General features: G+C 55.2%; 2 protein-coding genes and 1 gene segment (V, D, J or C); all 3 read right to left on the bottom strand.

The window, feature by feature from the left end:
• The window catches only part of LOC134150152 (T cell receptor beta constant 2-like), an 80722-nt gene that overhangs the window by 27476 nt on the left and 36045 nt on the right, over positions 1 to 17201 (bottom strand).
• Positions 3228 to 5947, bottom strand: LOC134150169 (trypsin II-P29). 2 transcript variants are annotated; one of them, XM_062593815.1, is made up of 5 exons: positions 5908 to 5947; positions 5173 to 5335; positions 4215 to 4468; positions 3773 to 3909; positions 3228 to 3377 (listed from the first exon to the last, which is right to left on the bottom strand). In XM_062593815.1, the coding sequence occupies exons 1-5, from the start codon at positions 5945 to 5947 to the stop codon at positions 3228 to 3230; spliced, it is 744 nt and encodes a 247-aa protein (XP_062449799.1). The 2 variants fall into 2 exon arrangements, with proteins under 2 accessions (XP_062449799.1, XP_062449809.1); XM_062593825.1 differs by having other exon boundaries at positions 5173 to 5323.
• LOC134150166 (trypsin II-P29-like) lies at positions 11463 to 14182 on the bottom strand. Of its 2 annotated transcripts, none has more exons than XM_062593790.1 (5): positions 14143 to 14182; positions 13408 to 13570; positions 12450 to 12703; positions 12008 to 12144; positions 11463 to 11612 (listed from the first exon to the last, which is right to left on the bottom strand). In XM_062593790.1, the coding sequence occupies exons 1-5, from the start codon at positions 14180 to 14182 to the stop codon at positions 11463 to 11465; spliced, it is 744 nt and encodes a 247-aa protein (XP_062449774.1). The 2 variants fall into 2 exon arrangements, with proteins under 2 accessions (XP_062449774.1, XP_062449784.1); XM_062593800.1 differs by having other exon boundaries at positions 13408 to 13558.

Genomic DNA, 17201 nt, shown 5'->3' with positions numbered 1-17201 from the left:
TGATGGAATGACGGGCTGGGTAGATGAGGGGAGAGCAGTGGACGTTGTGTACTGTGGCTTCATCAAGGCTTTTGACACCGTCTCCCATAACATCCTCCTCGATAAGCTCAGGAAGTGTGGGTTAGATGAGTGGTCAGTGAGGTGGGTTGAGAACTGGCTGAAAGGCGGAGCCCCAAGGGTTGTCGTCAGTGGCGTGGGGTCTAGTTGGAGGCCTGTGGCTAGTGTAGTTCCCCAGGGCTCCGTACTGGGTCCCGTCCTGTTCAACTTGTTCATCAGTGACCTGGACGAAGGGACAGAGTGCCTCCTCAGCAAATTTGCTGATGATACCAAGCTGGGAGGAGTGGCTGACACACTGGAGGGCTGTGCTGCCATTCAGAGAGACCTGGACAGGCGGGAGAGCTGGGCGGAGAGGAACCTCCTGAGGTTCAACCAGGGCAAGTGCAGAGTCCTGCGCGTAGGGAAAAATAACCCTAGGTACCAGTACAAGCTGGGGGCGTGACCTGCTGGAAAGCAGCTCTGCAGAGAAGGACCCGGGAGTGCTGGCGGATGATGAGTTGACCATGAGCCAGCAATGCGCCCTTGTTGCCAAGAAAGCCAACGGTATCCTGGGGTGCATTAGGAGGAGTGTTGCCAGGAGGTCGAGGGAGGTGATCCTGCTGCTCTACTCAGCCCTGGGGAGGCCTCATGTCGGGTGCTGCGTCCAGTTCTGGGCTCCCCAGTACAAGAGAGCCATGGAGCTAGTGCAGAGAGTCCAGTGTAGGGCTACAAAGATGATCAGAGGGCTGGAGCACGTGCCCTATGAGGAACGGCTGCGAGAGCTGGGCCTGTTGAGCCTGGGGAGGTGAAGACTGAGGGGGGATCTTATCAATGTGTGTAAGTACCTGAAGGGAGGGTGTCAAGGGGATGGGGACAAACTCTTTCCAGTCGTCCCGTGCATCAGGACAAGAGGCAATGGGCAAAAACTGAACAACAGCAAGTTCCGCCTGCACGTGAGGGGGAATTTCTTCACTGTGAGAGTGAGAGAGCACTGGACCAGGTTGCCCAGAGAGCTTGTGGGGTCTCCTTCTCTGGAGATATTCAAAGCCCGCCTGGGTGCAACCCTGTCTAACATGCCCTAGGTGACCCTGCTTGAGCAGGGGGGTTGGACTAGACGATCTCCGGAGGTCCCTTCCAACCCTACCGATTCTATGATTATGTGATTTCCCACCCACTTAAGAGTGATGTGCGATTAGGTCATTACATCAGGGAAGCCATGCTAGACCAAAGCAAGAAATGTAACTCGTATCGCAGACAAGCATTTTGATGACATAGGTGCGCCGTTCAGTGGTGGGCCTGTGTATTTCACAGAATGGCCATGGCACGTTGCAGGTCCTGCCTTTTGTGCTGCTAGGCACCCAGGCACGCTGTAAGCTACCCCTCCCAAACTGGGACAAGAGCAAAGAGTCATGAAAAAATAAAGCCCAAAGAAAACAAGAAAAACAGCCCCAGGATGGAAAGACACGCGTGACCAAGTCAAATGTGTCATGAGAACTGTGGGATTTGACAAAGGTCTGGGAGGCGAGGAGGCACTGCTTCATCTGCCTGGGGACCTGAGGACCCGGAAAGAGAGAGCTTTATAGGCAGGGCAGCTTTCAGGATGGGTGTCAGTGTCACTCCAACCTTCTGCTCATATTTCTCTCCTCCGCCCAACTTCCAGCACCTTGAGATGTGGCTATCCGTTTGCTCCAGTCCAGCTCCATCTGCTCTCACTGTTCTTCTGCAGAGGCTAAAAGGAGACCCTAACACACAGGAGGAAGGGAAGGCACAGGAAGAATGAGCGTAAAGGCTGCATGGAGCCCCACTCATGCGTAGTGAGCTTCACCTCCCAAGACAAAGAGCTGTAAGTCATAAGAAAGAAATTACCAGCCCAGATGAAATGTAAAAAGGCTGTCTCGCACCTCGGCCTTCCACCCCATCAGCCTGGGAAGAGATCTCAGGTCAGTTCCCGTTGCAAGGGGTCCCAAGAATGGTTGTGAGCCTGTGAGAGCCTTACACTGGGGAAGCCCCAGCTTCTCTCGTCATTCGTGGTCTAAGAATCTGCCAAAAGGCTTGCGTTTGCTAAAGCTAGGTTTTATTAGGAAAAACGAGCAAACAGACCAGCCACCCAGTTCACCTTGCACGTGATCTTAGATATGCAGGAAGAGATGGGCTAAACAGAACCTTTAAAATCAGAACTCCCCCGCCTGCTGTGTCCTTGCAGGGCCCTTCCTGTAAGGATAGGAAGTCCTTTCTGTGTGGTCCAGGCACTTGCTGGAGATTCCCAGGAGGCTGTCTGTTTCCCACCACCGCGGGGGCTGGGCTGTATATCTGCTTCTGGCTGCAGGTAGGACCACTGTTCCTTTCCTGAGTTTCCTCCCCCTCCCCCACCACTACCATGGTGAGTGTTATTGCCTCGCTGCCTCCTGCCCTCAGCCCTCTGGGTGTCCCTGCCTCGCTCCCAAGTGCAGGTACTCTCAAAGAAGGCCTAACTTTCCTTCCTCCCCAAAAGAGAACCTGCCCAAACCCAGAATGGCAGCAGGCCAAACACAGAGAGGCAAACAGCCCCCTTCCCCTCCTGCCACCCTTGCTTACCCCATCCCTCCTTTCCTAGGCGATCTTGCCTTGGTGCTTTACACTGCTGAGGGGTGCCTGACCTTTCCCCCACCTGCTTGCCATTGTTTTCCTTCCCCTAGCAGCTGTTGTGTGTCAGTTGCAGGTGCTGGTGGGCAGGGTCCTGCTGTGTGAGGGGCCTCCTGCTTCAGCTGTCCCCGAGGAAGTGAAGGGGAGGCTGAGGGTCATGGGCCGCAAGTGGTGCTGGGCTCTGCTTGCTCTTCCACCGCCCACCGTAGCTGAGTGAGCACCGTCAAAGCTCCCTTTCTCAGGAAGAGGGCCAGGAGTAAAGAGAAGGAAGAGTCCAGCTCAGAGGACCTCCTAGATGGTGGCGCGCTGCCCTGTCCCCTTGCCTGCCAGGCCTGCAGCTCGAGGGCGCAGCTCCCCGTGCACATACCTAACCCGGAACAGGCAGGGGGGAAAGGCTGAGGCTGGTGTAAGGGCTGCAGGGAGCCCCACCTGTGTAGAGTGAGCTTCAGCCCCCGAAGGAAATATCTGACAGGCTCTCAAGTGTGTTTTTATTTGTGCTATGATCTTCTTGAGAGGAGAGTGATGGGGCAGGAGGGCAGCGGCCAAGGAGCCGAGTGGTCATCAACGCATCAGTAGGCTGCTATGGTTTCTTGGATCCAGTCAACGTAATTGCAGACCTTGGTGTAGACACCAGGGTAGCCTTTCAGAGCACACCCAATTCCCCATGACACGATTCCCTGGAGTGTCCCGTCGCACACAACTGGGCCACCCGAGTCACCCTGTAAGGAAAAAGTTAGAAGTGTGAGCTGATTTAAAAGCAGAATCTCACCCGGAAAGGTCTTGGCCTGTTACAAAGAAGCCAGGGAGCACTGAGGGAGGTGGCGCAGGCCCTGGTATGAGAGCACAGAGAGGTACCACCCCTCATCTGCTGATCCTCTCCCGCAGCGCCACAGTTTACCGCTACTGCACTCTGTGCTCAACCAGGTGTGGCTGCACCTGCTGGTTTTGCGTGAAGCCCACCCTGTGTCCAAATGCCACTGGAAGGACACTGTGTTGGAACTGCACACTTGGAGCTGAGAAAGCGTAAGCACTCTGACGAGCTCTGGTGTATGCCACAGAGCCTGAGGCACCCAAAGTGTCCAAGCCAGAGCTGCGCCCAGACGTCGGCTCTTACCTGGCATGAGTCTTTCCCACCCTCCAGGAAGCCTACACACATCATGTTGCTGGAGATCTGGCCTGGGTAAGCATCTTGGCACTCTTGGTGACTCAGGACTGGAGCTTGCAGGCACTGGAGAATCTCAGGGAACTTGGCTGCCGGGAGAGCAGTGAAAATTAGGTTTCATCTTGGGACTCAGTCCTGCCTGTGAGCAGGAAGCCCTGCAGCCCTGTATGTGCGAGAGCCATCCAGCAAATCAGGGTAAAGTAAATGCTTGGCCCGCATGAGGAAATGCGAAGCGCATTGTGCAGCAGGACGCACGGGCAGGGCAGTGTGAGGAACTTGGGGCTAGAGCAAGAGAAGGCTGCAGAGCAGGGGTGAAATGTCTGTGGGTCTCAGGAACCTGGTGGCCGAGCAGGAGAAGCGTGGCCACCTACCCGCAACGTGCACTGATACTCACAGCCACTGCTCAGTGTGTTTCCCCATCCCGAAATCAGGCACTTGGTGCCCGCGTTGACACAGGCGCGGGGCAGAGCTATGGGCTGAACATCGACGCTGTAGGCCACTGGGGATGCCAGCTTGATCAACATAATGTCGTTGTTAAGGCTTCTTGAATTGTATTTAGGGTGGCGAATGATTGCTGCAGAATTCCTGACCACTTCACTGTCTTCCTGCACATCAATGTTGTACTCTCCCAGCCTCACCTGTATATAGCTGCAGATTACCAGCAGAGAAGAGCAGCAGTTAGCACGCAGTAGAATGGCTTGGTGTCACAAAGGGGGCCGGCAGAAAGCTGGGTAGAGAGTGAGGGGGTGCTGCCCAAGTCAAAGGCTCATGGTGTGTCACACAGGGCTCTAGGAACTTCGTGATTTCAATGAAAGACAGAGACTAGAAAGCCTTGCCAGATGGGCATTGCGTCCAGTACATCCCCGGGTGGCTGCAGTGGCAACGGTGTGAGCATACAAGGGTCACACCAGACGCCTAGAACAATGCTTAAGGAGGAGAGCTTAGGTTCCTCATTGCGGGGGAGCAGGATCCTGAAGCTGCATGCTCTCTGCTTGGAAGTATGCCCTAAAAACAGAGAGGAATACATCCGGGGGAAAGTCTAGGGGAGTGAAAAGGAACAAAAGAGAAGAGGAGGTGCTATTGGTGAGCTGGTATGAGGACACAGACACGCCGGTGTGCAGAGAAAGGTGTGCTAGGGTGCACTGCAAAGGATGCCGAGGATGCAGGAACACTGGGAAGATCATCTAAGACAGTGGGACTGAGGGCAGTGTGCCTCCCTTGGTTTCAGGTGCACCGGGCATGCCCTGCCACCCTGTCTTGTCTTTCTTTGCTCAATGCCGTAGTTGCAAATCTGGTGGGTTTGCAAGGTTTGACTAGAATCCACCGAGATACCCAGGACAGTGTGTACTTACGACTTGTAGCAGTGAGCAGCTGACACGACCCACTGACTGTTGATGAGGGAACCTCCACAGAAGTGATACCCAGCGTTCAGGGACACCTGGTAGGGCACCGAATGTTCTGGGCAGTTGTAGCCTCCCACAATCTTGTCGTCGTCGGCATCGCCTGGGACAGCAACTGGGGGAAAGAGAATTGGTTTTCACAGCACTGGGTCTGAATCCATTCTCTTGCAGTGTAGCGGCAGGCAATGAGCTGCAGAGCAGTTAGCAAGGGCCAAAGGAGTTTGGAGCACCAGAAGTCGGTCTTCACAGCCTCTCCTGGAGTGTCCTCCTGGGTTCTTTCGCATTGTTCTGAGGCGCGAGTCTTTGACGGTTGCTGCCTGCGTCAGGAAAAGAGCAGAAGCACAGGGGCTGCCAAAGAACTTCACAAATGAAATGGGTGCAAGCTTCCTGTGTATTCCTTCCATGGCACCGCTGGCATGGGATGTGACAGCTGTGTTGTGGCGAAAGGCCGTGGTGTACATCTGTGTAGGGTGAGGACTGGAAAAGGGCAAATGCAGTTGAGAGTGTCAGCAGAACTTGAAATTTATTGTCCCTTTAGGAGGCTGGGAGTCCAAGTCTCTGACACGGGTGGCAATAGGATAAGAGTGGAGTGTCGAGCCATTGGGGAAAGAGAAATGCAGGCAGAGAAGACAAGGCAAGAGTGAGGTGTAGCGAGAGCTGGCGGATCCGACGCTTTGCAGAACTCACCAGCTGCTCCCAGGCAGGAGAGAATCAGCAAGACCTTCATGGCGCCTCTGTCACCCAGCTCCGTGAGATGTACGAGGACTGGCTCTGGCAAGGGCACTGCTTTATACTCCTGGAGAGCCTTATCTTTGCCAGCCCAGGGTCTCTGCAGCTTTCCCCTTCCCAGGATCAGGCGTCAGCCTGGACAAATTTAGTTCCTTTATCTGGATACAGTGATGACACAGCTGACTGCAGCACCTGAGCTGGGAAAGTCTATTTCTAGAAATGCAAGGTGCCATTGCCCATCCCCTGACAGAGCTGCCCTGCTGCACCCGTCCCTCGCTTCACCAGCCCTTCTCCTTGTTGTACCCTTGGAGCTGCCAGCATTCCACTGCAGCGTCACCGCACTGAATGAGAGAGTTGTTTGCCACCGGAGACAGAGTTTACTTCTGAAAAGAGCCTGAAAAATCTTGCAGTGGGTCAGTGGCGTGTTCGCCAGCGCGGAACAGAAGAAGGTAATTGCACTCCACGGAAGGCTTTCTTGTCTTCGGAAGAGGGGCGGGGGAGGCGGGATGGGGCGGGAGAGTTGTTCTAATTCAGTCTGAGACCATAAGGAGAGATGTAACAGTGAGGAAAGTGGTGAGGTCTCCTGTCTGCCCTGGCTTTGGATAGCAACGCCACGAAAGACAGCATCAAGTGAAGACTGGCTTTCCATCTCCTGTTCCAGTGGGGGAAGAATGACCATTGCAGCACAGAGGAGGCACCGCCAGCCCATTTCCAGAGCTAGGTATATGTGCTAGTACTTCAGGCCCGGTCTAGGACTGTGGCTAGGTCACTGGTGACTGTGTATAGTTCCCATCAGTTGGCTCGTCACTCTTGGTGGGTTTAGGGCATCTCGTGCCAGTTTCTTCCGGGTGCCTGTGCTGGTGCACCAAGTGTCCTTGGGGCCACCTGCTTGCAGGCAATTCTTCCTACACAAATCTTTCCTTCCTCAGGCTTGCCATCCCGGACCGCTTGCCCAGCCAGTCCTACGCTCATTCTTTCACCCTTCTCGAGCCCGAGCAGCCCGTTCCCGCTCTCCTTCTACTCCCTACTCTAGTTCTCTGTGCTTCTCTGGTGCCTCTTGCCCTTCCTCATCCATTGCATTTTGCCATGCCAGCTGCAGTGGCTCCCACAGCCAACCTCCTCCGCAGCCTCCTCTGACCTTGCCACCTCATCATCCTTGTGAGAACCTTGCACTTTCCCCAGTGCCTCCCTGGCCTCCCTTTCCCCCCCCAAACATTCCATCCTGCCTGGTGTCTCACAGCACCGGGGGAGTGTCTGGGTTTGGAGACTTTCAAATTGCCGAGCAGCAGCCCAGTTTACACAGGCTTGCTTGGGGGGCGCAAACCCTTCCCGGGGAGGTCTTTCTGGTCCCTCTCTACAGATCATGTGCTAACGTAGGTAATGTAAAGCCTTGTAAACTGAGGGTGGGTGCCTGCTCTGAAGGCAAGGGCTGGGAGACAGATTGGAAAGTTTGTGACATGACAAGACGGCACATTTCCCTTCCAGCCTGCTCCCAGCAATATAATTGCGTGCAGCTGATCTTCTAGTTTCCTCTGACTTTCCCTTCTCAGAAGGTGCAGTGTGGCTTGTGCTTGCGTGCATCTGGCATGCCCCTGGTCACTTACCTCCGTTTCCACCTCACTGCCATGGCCTTCCCAGTCCTGCCCTGCTCCGTGCAGCTGTTCTCATTGGCCTCTCCAACCCATTCCTCCTCATCCTCTAGGGGATATTCCTGTTTTCGGTGCACAGGAGGGGACCAAGCTGGGGCCAAGCCTGGCTGGGGCTCTTCTAGCAGTGACTCTGAGGGCTCTCTGCAGAGCTGTATGGCATAGACCAGCCGTTACAGTGGGCATGACTGGCATTGCATCAATGGTCTCAGGAGATCAATCCTCTTTCTACGGTGGGGGTGAGGAGGGAGGGGGCACTTGAATCAGGAGAAAGATCTTGGCAATGTCAGCAGGCAGAGCAGGCTATAGAAAGATGCAGGAGAGAACCCCTCCGTGCCCCCCACCCCCTCCGGCACCGTGCCTGTGCCAAGTCCCCTTTCGTATTGCTACCGGGTCCCTTCTTCCGCACCTGATGTACAGGCTGCTGTGGATCTGAGCAGGGGTAGGAAGGAGCCAACCTGAGGCACCGGCATAACGACCAACAAGCTGTCTCTTGGCGAAAGAGCACCCATGCTAAACATCCCTGGAAAGGTGATGGAACACCTCATTCTGGATGTCATCTGCAAGCATATGGAGGCAAAGGAGGGGATCAGGAGTAGTCAGCGTGGATTCAGCAAGGGGAAATCCTGCTGAACCAATCTGACAGCCTTCTATGATGGAATGACGGGCTGGGTAGATGAGGGGAGAGCAGTGGACGTTGTGTACTGTGGCTTCATCAAGGCTTTTGACACCGTCTCCCATAACATCCTCCTCGATAAGCTCAGGAAGTGTGGGTTAGATGAGTGGTCAGTGAGGTGGGTTGAGAACTGGCTGAAAGGCGGAGCCCCAAGGGTTGTCGTCAGTGGCGTGGGGTCTAGTTGGAGGCCTGTGGCTAGTGTAGTTCCCCAGGGCTCCGTACTGGGTCCCGTCCTGTTCAACTTGTTCATCAGTGACCTGGACGAAGGGACAGAGTGCCTCCTCAGCAAATTTGCTGATGATACCAAGCTGGGAGGAGTGGCTGACACACTGGAGGGCTGTGCTGCCATTCAGAGAGACCTGGACAGGCGGGAGAGCTGGGCGGAGAGGAACCTCCTGAGGTTCAACCAGGGCAAGTGCAGAGTCCTGCGCGTAGGGAAAAATAACCCTAGGCACCAGTACAAGCTGGGGGCGTGACCTGCTGGAAAGCAGCTCTGCAGAGAAGGACCCGGGAGTGCTGGCGGATGATGAGTTGACCATGAGCCAGCAATGCGCCCTTGTTGCCAAGAAAGCCAACGGTATCCTGGGGTGCATTAGGAGGAGTGTTGCCAGGAGGTCGAGGGAGGTGATCCTGCCGCTCTACTCAGCCCTGGGGAGGCCTCATGTCGGGTGCTGCGTCCAGTTCTGGGCTCCCCAGTACAAGAGAGCCATGGAGCTAGTGCAGAGAGTCCAGCATAGGGCTACAAAGATGATCAGAGGGCTGGAGCACGTGCCCTATGAGGAACGGCTGCGAGAGCTGGGCCTGTTGAGCCTGGGGAGGTGAAGACTGAGGGGGGATCTTATCAATGTGTGTAAGTACCTGAAGGGAGGGTGTCAAGGGGATGGGGACAAACTCTTTCCAGTCGTCCCGTGCATCAGGACAAGAGGCAATGGGCAAAAACTGAACGACAGCAAGTTCCGCCTGCACGTGAGGGGGGGAATTTCTTCACTGTGAGAGTGAGAGAGCACTGGACCAGGTTGCCCAGAGAGCTTGTGGGGTCTCCTTCTCTGGAGATATTCAAAGCCCGCCTGGGTGCAACCCTGTCTAACATGCCCTAGGTGACCCTGCTTGAGCAGGGGGGTTGGACTAGACGATCTCCGGAGGTCCCTTCCAACCCTACCGATTCTATGATTCTGTGATTTCCCACCCACTTAAGAGTGATGTGTGATTAGGGGAACCCATGCTAAACCAAAGCAAGAAATGTAACATATCGCAGACAAGCATTTTGATGACGTAGGTGTGCCGTTGAGTGGTGGGCCTGTGTATTTCACAGAATGGCCATGGCATGTTGCAGGTCCTGCCTTTTGTGCTGCTAGGCACCCAGGCACGCTGTAAGCTACCCCTTCCAAACTGAGACAAGAGCAAAGAGTCATGAAAAAATAAAGCCCAAAGAAAACAAGAAAAACAGCCCCAGGATGGAAAGACACGCGTGACCAAGTCAAATGTGTCATGAGAACTGTGGGATTTGACAAAGGTCTGGGAGGCGAGGAGGCACTGCTTCATCTGCCTGGGGACCTGAGGACCCGGAAAGAGAGAGCTTTATAGGCAGGGCAGCTTTCAGGATGGGTGTCAGTGTCACTCCAACCTTCTGCTCGTATTTCTCTCCTCCGCCCAACTTCCAGCACCTTGAGATGTGGCTATCCGTTTGCTCCAGTCCAGCTCCATCTGCTCTCACTGTTCTTCTGCAGAGGCTAAAAGGAGACCCTAACACACAGGAGGAAAGGAAGGCACAGGAAGAACGAGCGTAAAGGCTGCATGGAGCCCCACTCATGCGTAGTGAGCTTCACCTCCCAAAACAAAGAGCTGTAAGTCATAAGAAAGAAATTACCAGCCCAGATGAAATGTAAAAAGGCTGTCTCGCACCTCGGCCTTCCACCCCATCAGCCTGGGAAGAGATCTCAGGTCAGTTCCCGTTGCAAGGGGTCCCAAGAATGGTTGTGAGCCTGTGAGAGCCTTACACTGGGGAAGCCCCAGCTCTCTCGTCATTCGTGGTCTAAGAATCTGCCAAAAGGCTTGCGTTTGCTAAAGCTAGGTTTTATTAGGAAAAACGAGCAAACAGACCAGCCACCCAGTTCACCTTGCACGTGATCTTAGATATGCAGGAAGAGATGGGCTAAACAGAACCTTTAAAATCAGAACTCCCCCGCCTGCTGTGTCCTTGCAGGGCCCTTCCTGTAAGGATAGGAAGTCCTTTCTGTGTGGTCCAGGCACTTGCTGGAGATTCCCAGGAGGCTGTCTGTTTCCCACCACCGCGGGGGCTGGGCTGTATATCTGCTTCTGGCTGCAGGTAGGACCACTGTTCCTTTCCTGAGTTTCCTCCCCCTCCCCCACCACTACCATGGTGAGTGTTATTGCCTCGCTGCCTCCTGCCCTCAGCCCTCTGGGTGTCCCTGCCTCGCTCCCAAGTGCAGGTACTCTCAAAGAAGGCCTAACTTTCCTTCCTCCCCAAAAGAGAACCTGCCCAAACCCAGAATGGCAGCAGGCCAAACACAGAGAGGCAAACAGCCCCCTTCCCCTCCTGCCACCCTTGCTTACCCCATCCCTCCTTTCCTAGGCGATCTTGCCTTGGTGCTTTACACTGCTGAGGGGTGCCTGACCTTTCCCCCACCTGCTTGCCATTGTTTTCCTTCCCCTAGCAGCTGTTGTGTGTCAGTTGCAGGTGCTGGTGGGCAGGGTCCTGCTGTGTGAGGGGCCTCCTGCTTCAGCTGTCCCCGAGGAAGTGAAGGGGAGGCTGAGGGTCATGGGCCGCAAGTGGTGCTGGGCTCTGCTTGCTCTTCCACCGCCCACCGTAGCTGAGTGAGCACCGTCAAAGCTCCCTTTCTCAGGAGGAGGGCCAGGAGTAAAGAGAAGGAAGAGTCCAGCTCAGAGGACCTCCTAGATGGTGGCGCGCTGCCCTGTCCCCTTGCCTGCCAGGCCTGCAGCTCGAGGGCGCAGCTCCCCGTGCACATACCTAACCCGGAACAGGCAGGGGGGAAAGGTTGAGGCTGGTGTAAGGGCTGCAGGGAGCCCCACCTGTGTAGAGTGAGCTTCAGCCCCCGAAGGAAATATCTGACAGGCTCTCAAGTGTGTTTTTATTTGTGCTATGATCTTCTTGAGAGGAGAGTGATGGGGCAGGAGGGCAGCGGCCAAGGAGCCGAGTGGTCATCAACGCATCAGTAGACTGCTATGGTTTCTTGGATCCAGTCAACGTAATTGCAGACCTTGGTGTAGACACCAGGGTAGCCTTTCAGAGCACACCCAATTCCCCATGACACGATTCCCTGGAGTGTCCCGTCGCACACAACTGGGCCACCCGAGTCACCCTGTAAGGAAAAAGTTAGAAGTGTGAGCTGATTTAAAAGCAGAATCTCACCCGGAAAGGTCTTGGCCTGTTACAAAGAAGCCAGGGAGCAGTGAGGGAGGTGGCGCAGGCCCTGGTATGAGAGCACAGAGAGGTACCACCCCTCATCTGCTGATCCTCTCCCGCAGCGCCACAGTTTACCGCTACTGCACTCTGTGCTCAACCAGGTGTGGCTGCACCTGCTGGTTTTGCGTGAAGCCCACCCTGTGTCCAAATGCCACTGGAAGGACACTGTGTTGGAACTGCACACTTGGAGCTGAGAAAGCGTAAGCACTCTGACGAGCTCTGGTGTATGCCACAGAGCCTGAGGCACCCAAAGTGTCCAAGCCAGAGCTGCGCCCAGACGTCGGCTCTTACCTGGCATGAGTCTTTCCCACCCTCCAGGAAGCCTACACACATCATGTTGCTGGAGATCTGGCCTGGGTAAGCATCTTGGCACTCTTGGTGACTCAGGACTGGAGCTTGCAGGCACTGGAGAATCTCAGGGAACTTGGCTGCCGGGAGAGCAGTGAAAATTAGGTTTCATCTTGGGACTCAGTCCTGCCTGTGAGCAGGAAGCCCTGCAGCCCTGTATGTGCGAGAGCCATCCAGCAAATCAGGGTAAAGTAAATGCTTGGCCCGCATGAGGAAATGCGAAGCGCATTGTGCAGCAGGACGCACGGGCAGGGCAGCGTGAGGAACTCGGGGCTAGAGCAAGAGAAGGCTGCAGAGCAGGGGTGAAATGTCTGTGGGTCTCAGGAACCTGGTGACCGAGCAGGAGAAGCGTGGCCACCTACCCGCAACGTGCACTGATACTCACAGCCACTGCTCAGTGTGTTTCCCCATCCCGAAATCAGGCACTTGGTGCCCGCGTTGACACAGGCGCGGGGCAGAGCTATGGGCTGAACATCGACGCTGTAGGCCACTGGGGATGCCAGCTTGATCAACATAATGTCGTTGTTAAGGCTTCTTGAACTGTATTTAGGGTGGCGAATGATTGCTGCAGAATTCCTGACCACTTCACTGTCTTCCTGCACATCAATGTTGTACTCTCCCAGCCTCACCTGTATATAGCTGCAGATTACCAGCAGAGAAGAGCAGCAGTTAGCACGCAGTAGAATGGCTTGGTGTCACAAAGGGGGCCGGCAGAAAGCTGGGTAGAGAGTGAGGGGGTGCTGCCCAAGTCAAAGGCTCATGGTGTGTCACACAGGGCTCTAGGAACTTCGTGATTTCAATGAAAGACAGAGACTAGAAAGCCTTGCCAGATGGGCATTGCGTCCAGTGCATCCCCGGGTGGCTGCAGTGGCAACGGTGTGAGCATACAAGGGTCACACCAGACGCCTAGAACAATGCTTAAGGAGGAGAGCTTAGGTTCCTCATTGCGGGGGAGCAGGATCCTGAAGCTGCATGCTCTCTGCTTGGAAGTATGCCCTAAAAAGAGAGAGGAATACATCCGGGGGAAAGTCTAGGGGAGTGAAAAGGAACAAAAGAGAAGAGGAGGTGCTATTGGTGAGCTGGTATGGGGACACAGACACGCCGGTGTGCAGAGAAAGGTGTGCTAGGGTGCACTGCAAAGGATGCCGAGGATGCAGGAACACTGGGAAGATCATCTAAGACAGTGGGACTGAGGGCAGTGTGCCTCCCTTGGTTTCAGGTGCACCGGGCATGCCCTGCCACCCTGTCTTGTCTTTCTTTGCTCAATGCCGTAGTTGCAAATCTGGTGGGTTTGCAAGGTTTGACTAGAATCCACCGAGATACCCAGGACAGTGTGTACTTACAACTTGTAGCAGTGAGCAGCTGACACGACCCACTGACTGTTGATGAGGGAACCTCCACAGAAGTGATACCCAGCGTTCAGGGACACCTGGTAGGGCACCGAATGTTCTGGGCAGTTGTAGCCTCCCACAATCTTGTCGTCATCGGCATCGCCTGGGACAGCAACTGGGGGAAAGAGAATTGGTTTTCACAGCACTGGGTCTGAATCCATTCTCTTGCAGTGTAGCGGCAGGCAATGAGCTGCAGAGCAGTTAGCAAGGGCCAAAGGAGTTTGGAGCACCAGAAGTCGGTCTTCACAGCCTCTCCTGGAGTGTCCTCCTGGGTTCTTTCGCATTGTTCTGAGGCGCGAGTCTTTGACGGTTGCTGCCTGCGTCAGGAAAAGAGCAGAAGCACAGGGGCTGCCAAAGAACTTCACAAATGAAATGGGTGCAAGCTTCCTGTGTATTCCTTCCATGGCACCGCTGGCATGGGATGTGACAGCTGTGTTGTGGCGAAAGGCCGTGGTGTACATCTGTGTAGGGTGAGGACTGGAAAAGGGCAAATGCAGTTGAGAGTGTCAGCAGAACTTGAAATTTATTGTCCCTTTAGGAGGCTGGGAGTCCAAGTCTCTGACACGGGTGGCAATAGGATAAGAGTGGAGTGTCGAGCCATTGGGGAAAGAGAAATGCAGGCAGAGAAGACAAGGCAAGAGTGAGGTGTAGCGAGAGCTGGCGGATCCGACGCTTTGCAGAACTCACCAGCTGCTCCCAGGCAGGAGAGAATCAGCAAGACCTTCATGGCGCCTCTGTCACCCAGCTCCGTGAGATGTACGAGGACTGGCTCTGGCAAGGGCACTGCTTTATACTCCTGGAGAGCCTTATCTTTGCCAGCCCAGGGTCTCTGCAGCTTTCCCCTTCCCAGGATCAGGCGTCAGCCTGGACAAATTTAGTTCCTTTATCTGGATACAGTGATGACACAGCTGACTGCAGCACCTGAGCTGGGAAAGTCTATTTCTAGAAATGCAAGGTGCCATTGCCCATCCCCTGACAGAGCTGCCCTGCTGCACCCGTCCCTCGCTTCACCAGCCCTTCTCCTTGTTGTACCCTTGGAGCTGCCAGCATTCCACTGCAGCGTCACCGCACTGAATGAGAGAGTTGTTTGCCACCGGAGACAGAGTTTACTTCTGAAAAGAGCCTGAAAAATCTTGCAGTGGGTCAGTGGCGTGTTCGCCAGCGCGGAACAGAAGAAGGTAATTGCACTCCACGGAAGGCTTTCTTGTCTTCGGAAGAGGGGCGGGGGAGGCGGGATGGGGCGGGAGAGTTGTTCTAATTCAGTCTGAGACCATAAGGAGAGATGTAACAGTGAGGAAAGGGGTGAGGTCTCCTGTCTGCCCTGGCTTTGGATAGCAACGCCACGAAAGACAGCATCAAGTGAAGACTGGCTTTCCATCTCCTGTTCCAGTGGGGGAAGAATGACCATTGCAGCACAGAGGAGGCACCGCCAGCCCATTTCCAGAGCTAGGTATATGTGCTAGTACTTCAGGCCCGGTCTAGGACTGTGGCTAGGTCACTGGTGACTGTGTATAGTTCCCATCAGTTGGCTCGTCACTCTTGGTGGGTTTAGGGCATCTCGTGCCAGTTTCTTCCGGGTGCCTGTGCTGGTGCACCAAGTGTCCTTGGGGCCACCTGCTTGCAGGCAATTCTTCCTACACAAATCTTTCCTTCCTCAGGCTTGCCATCCCGGACCGCTTGCCCAGCCAGTCCTACGCTCATTCTTTCACCCTTCTCGAGCCCGAGCAGCCCGTTCCCGCTCTCCTTCTACTCCCTACTCTAGTTCTCTGTGCTTCTCTGGTGCCTCTTGCCCTTCCTCATCCATTGCATTTTGCCATGCCAGCTGCAGTGGCTCCCACAGCCAACCTCCTCCGCAGCCTCCTCTGACCTTGCCACCTCATCATCCTTGTGAGAACCTTGCACTTTCCCCAGTGCCTCCCTGGCCTCCCTTTCCCCCCCCAAACATTCCATCCTGCCTGGTGTCTCACAGCACCGGGGGAGTGTCTGGGTTTGGAGACTTTCAAATTGCCGAGCAGCAGCCCAGTTTACACAGGCTTGCTTGGGGGGCGCAAACCCTTCCTGGGGAGGTCTTTCTGGTCCCTCTCTACAGATCATGTGCTAACGTAGGTAATGTAAAGCCTTGTAAACTGAGGGTGGGTGCCTGCTCTGAAGGCAAGGGCTGGGAGACAGATTGGAAAGTTTGTGACGTGACAAGACGGCACATTTCCCTTCCAGCCTGCTCCCAGCAATATAATTGCGTGCAGCTGATCTTCTAGTTTCCTCTGACTTTCCCTTCTCAGAAGGTGCAGTGTGGCTTGTGCTTGCGTGCATCTGGCATGCCCCTGGTCACTTACCTCCGTTTCCACCTCACTGCCATGGCCTTCCCAGTCCTGCCCTGCTCCGTGCAGCTGTTCTCATTGGCCTCTCCAACCCATTCCTCCTCATCCTCTAGGGGATATTCCTGTTTTCGGTGCACAGGAGGGGACCAAGCTGGGGCCAAGCCTGGCTGGGGCTCTTCTAGCAGTGACTCTGAGGGCTCTCTGCAGAGCTGTATGGCATAGACCAGCCGTTACAGTGGGCATGACTGGCATTGCATCAATGGTCTCAGGAGATCAATCCTCTTTCTACGGTGGGGGTGAGGAGGGAGGGGGCACTTGAATCAGGAGAAAGATCTTGGCAATGTCAGCAGGCAGAGCAGGCTATAGAAAGATGCAGGAGAGAACCCCTCCGTGCCCCCCACCCCCTCCGGCACCGTGCCTGTGCCAAGTCCCCTTTCGTATTGCTACCGGGTCCCTTCTTCCGCACCTGATGTACAGGCTGCTGTGGATCTGAGCAGGGGTAGGAAGGAGCCAACCTGAGGCACCGGCATAACGACCAACAAGCTGTCTCTTGGCGAAAGAGCACCCATGCTAAACATCCCTGGAAAGGTGATGGAACACCTCATTCTGGATGTCATCTGCAAGCATATGGAGGCAAAGGAGGGGATCAGGAGTAGTCAGCGTGGATTCAGCAAGGGGAAATCCTGCTGAACCAATCTGACAGCCTTCTATGATGGAATGACGGGCTGGGTAGATGAGGGGAGAGCAGTGGACGTTGTGTACTGTGGCTTCATCAAGGCTTTTGACACCGTCTCCCATAACATCCTCCTCGATAAGCTCAGGAAGTGTGGGTTAGATGAGTGGTCAGTGAGGTGGGTTGAGAACTGGCTGAAAGGCGGAGCCCCAAGGGTTGTCGTCAGTGGCGTGGGGTCTAGTTGGAGGCCTGTGGCTAGTGTAGTTCCCCAGGGCTCCGTACTGGGTCCCGTCCTGTTCAACTTGTTCATCAGTGACCTGGACGAAGGGACAGAGTGCCTCCTCAGCAAATTTGCTGATGATACCAAGCTGGGAGGAGTGGCTGACACACCGGAGGGCTGTGCTGCCATTCAGAGAGACCTGGACAGGCGGGAGAGCTGGGCGGAGAGGAACCTCCTGAGGTTCAACCAGGGCAAGTGCAGAGTCCTGCGCGTAGGGAAAAATAACCCTAGGCACCAGTACAAGCTGGGGGCGTGACCTGCTGGAAAGCAGCTCTGCAGAGAAGGACCCGGGAGTGCTGGCGGATGATGAGTTGACCATGAGCCAGCAATGCGCCCTTGTTGCCAAGAAAGCCAACGGTATCCTGGGGTGCATTAGGAGGAGTGTTGCCAGGAGGTCGAGGGAGGTGATCCTGCCGCTCTACTCAGCCCTGGGGAGGCCTCATGTCGGGTGCTGCGTCCAGTTCTGGGCTCCCCA

Source organism: Rhea pennata, chromosome 1 (genome assembly GCF_028389875.1).
Source record: "Rhea pennata isolate bPtePen1 chromosome 1, bPtePen1.pri, whole genome shotgun sequence".
In the NCBI taxonomy this organism is placed as follows: domain Eukaryota; kingdom Metazoa; phylum Chordata; class Aves; order Rheiformes; family Rheidae; genus Rhea; species Rhea pennata.
The sequence above is the reverse complement of the archived record's forward strand: the minus strand, read 5'-3'. Positions and strand labels throughout refer to the sequence as shown.